This window comes from Priapulus caudatus, unplaced genomic scaffold (genome assembly GCF_000485595.1).
Source record: "Priapulus caudatus unplaced genomic scaffold, Priapulus_caudatus-5.0.1 Scaffold8592, whole genome shotgun sequence".
Classification (NCBI taxonomy): Eukaryota; Metazoa; Priapulida; class Priapulimorpha; order Priapulimorphida; family Priapulidae; genus Priapulus; species Priapulus caudatus.
The window spans coordinates 2,194-3,506 of NW_014585653.1; the positions used below are offsets into that span (position 1 = coordinate 2,194).

General features: G+C 37.6%; 1 protein-coding gene across 1 annotated transcript in view; it reads right to left on the bottom strand.

The window, feature by feature from the left end:
* The window catches only part of LOC106820220 (cytohesin-1-like), a gene marked incomplete at its 5' end in the record, with an annotated part of 1,534 nt that extends 781 nt beyond the window's left edge, over positions 1-753 (bottom strand). The window contains one exon of the mRNA XM_014824757.1: positions 622-753. Within this exon, the coding sequence (XP_014680243.1) occupies positions 622-753 (132 nt within the window). The remainder of the gene's footprint in view (positions 1-621) is intronic.
* Between the last annotated feature and the right edge of the window lie 560 nt (positions 754-1,313).

Sequence of the window (1,313 nt, forward strand, 5' to 3'; positions counted from 1 at the left end):
ATAGATACAGAGATAAATAGATAAATAGATAGATTGATATAGATAGGTAGATAGATTGATTGATTGATTAATTGATTGATTGATAGATAGATATTTAGATAGATAGATAGATAGATAGATAGTTAGTTAGATAGATAAATAGATAGATAGATAGGCATTGATATATTGATATGTGCATATACATACATGGACCACGCTACACTATAACTTTGTGCGCTTTAATGCTTAGTCCCGTCCTATATCCAACCTCGCCCTTCCCAGCATTACCCACGCAACCCCGATCTCACTTTCTAATAATTACATTGGTTATAAATTGGTTATTAATGTTGTGGCTGAATCAAATTAAAATTATTAAACTTGTTCACGTGAGTTATCAAACCCTGATCAATCCTGTGCATGATTCAACGGAGAAAGATGATTAATGTGATTACGTAAATTATCGTGTCACATGTGTGTGCGTGTTTGCGTGCGTTCGTGCGCACGTGTGTGCGTGTGTTTGTGCGCGCGGGGATGGTGGTTATAAATAAGCTGCCTGCCAAAATGTTATATTTATGTTCATTGGCGGGTCTTTCATCGAATCTTCATTCAATCCTCTATTGACTACTCTCCCGCGCCCCTCACCTTCTTGGGGTCCATGTTGAACTTCTTGCGACCGATGTGCTGCTGCTTAGCCTTCGGATTCTCCTTATCCGTGACGGCGACGTCCACCCTCTCCATCTCCTCGGTGACCTCTGCAATCTCATCCTTCAATTGCTGTGATGAGCACGAGAGAGCAGGAATAAAGGATGCAGTCGTACGTCAAGAGTAAATAAGTGCATACAGCAAATCAGGAGCGTATTAAGTATACGCTCTTGAGCAAAAGTATGTGTCAGTATATAGATGTACACGCAGACGCCGGCCTATAATTTAGATATACATATTAAAGAGATCACGTCACCGTAAATAGTCGTCACCTAACTCAAAAGAAAACATATATTCCACTTTTTCAGCAACAATGTAAGTAATTCTGTTCACTTTTTATGGTTAAATTGATGCATTATACTTCCTATTCTACGTATATTGTTCGATTGTAAAACATACACTCGTGACTCATACATAGCCGATTAGTACAGCAATTGAATGTCAGCTAATAATATCAACCATCGTCCAGGTTTTTTTTGATTTTTCAACTAGTTTGAGAAAACAATCTCTATCAGGTAAGCAATGTGAGGAGTACATTGTAGTCCCGCAGATACTTACTGTCAATGTAAAAAATTGCCAAAAAAAAAATTTCGCTTGACGTAGTCAATTTTAATATGGTATTTTTTAACTTT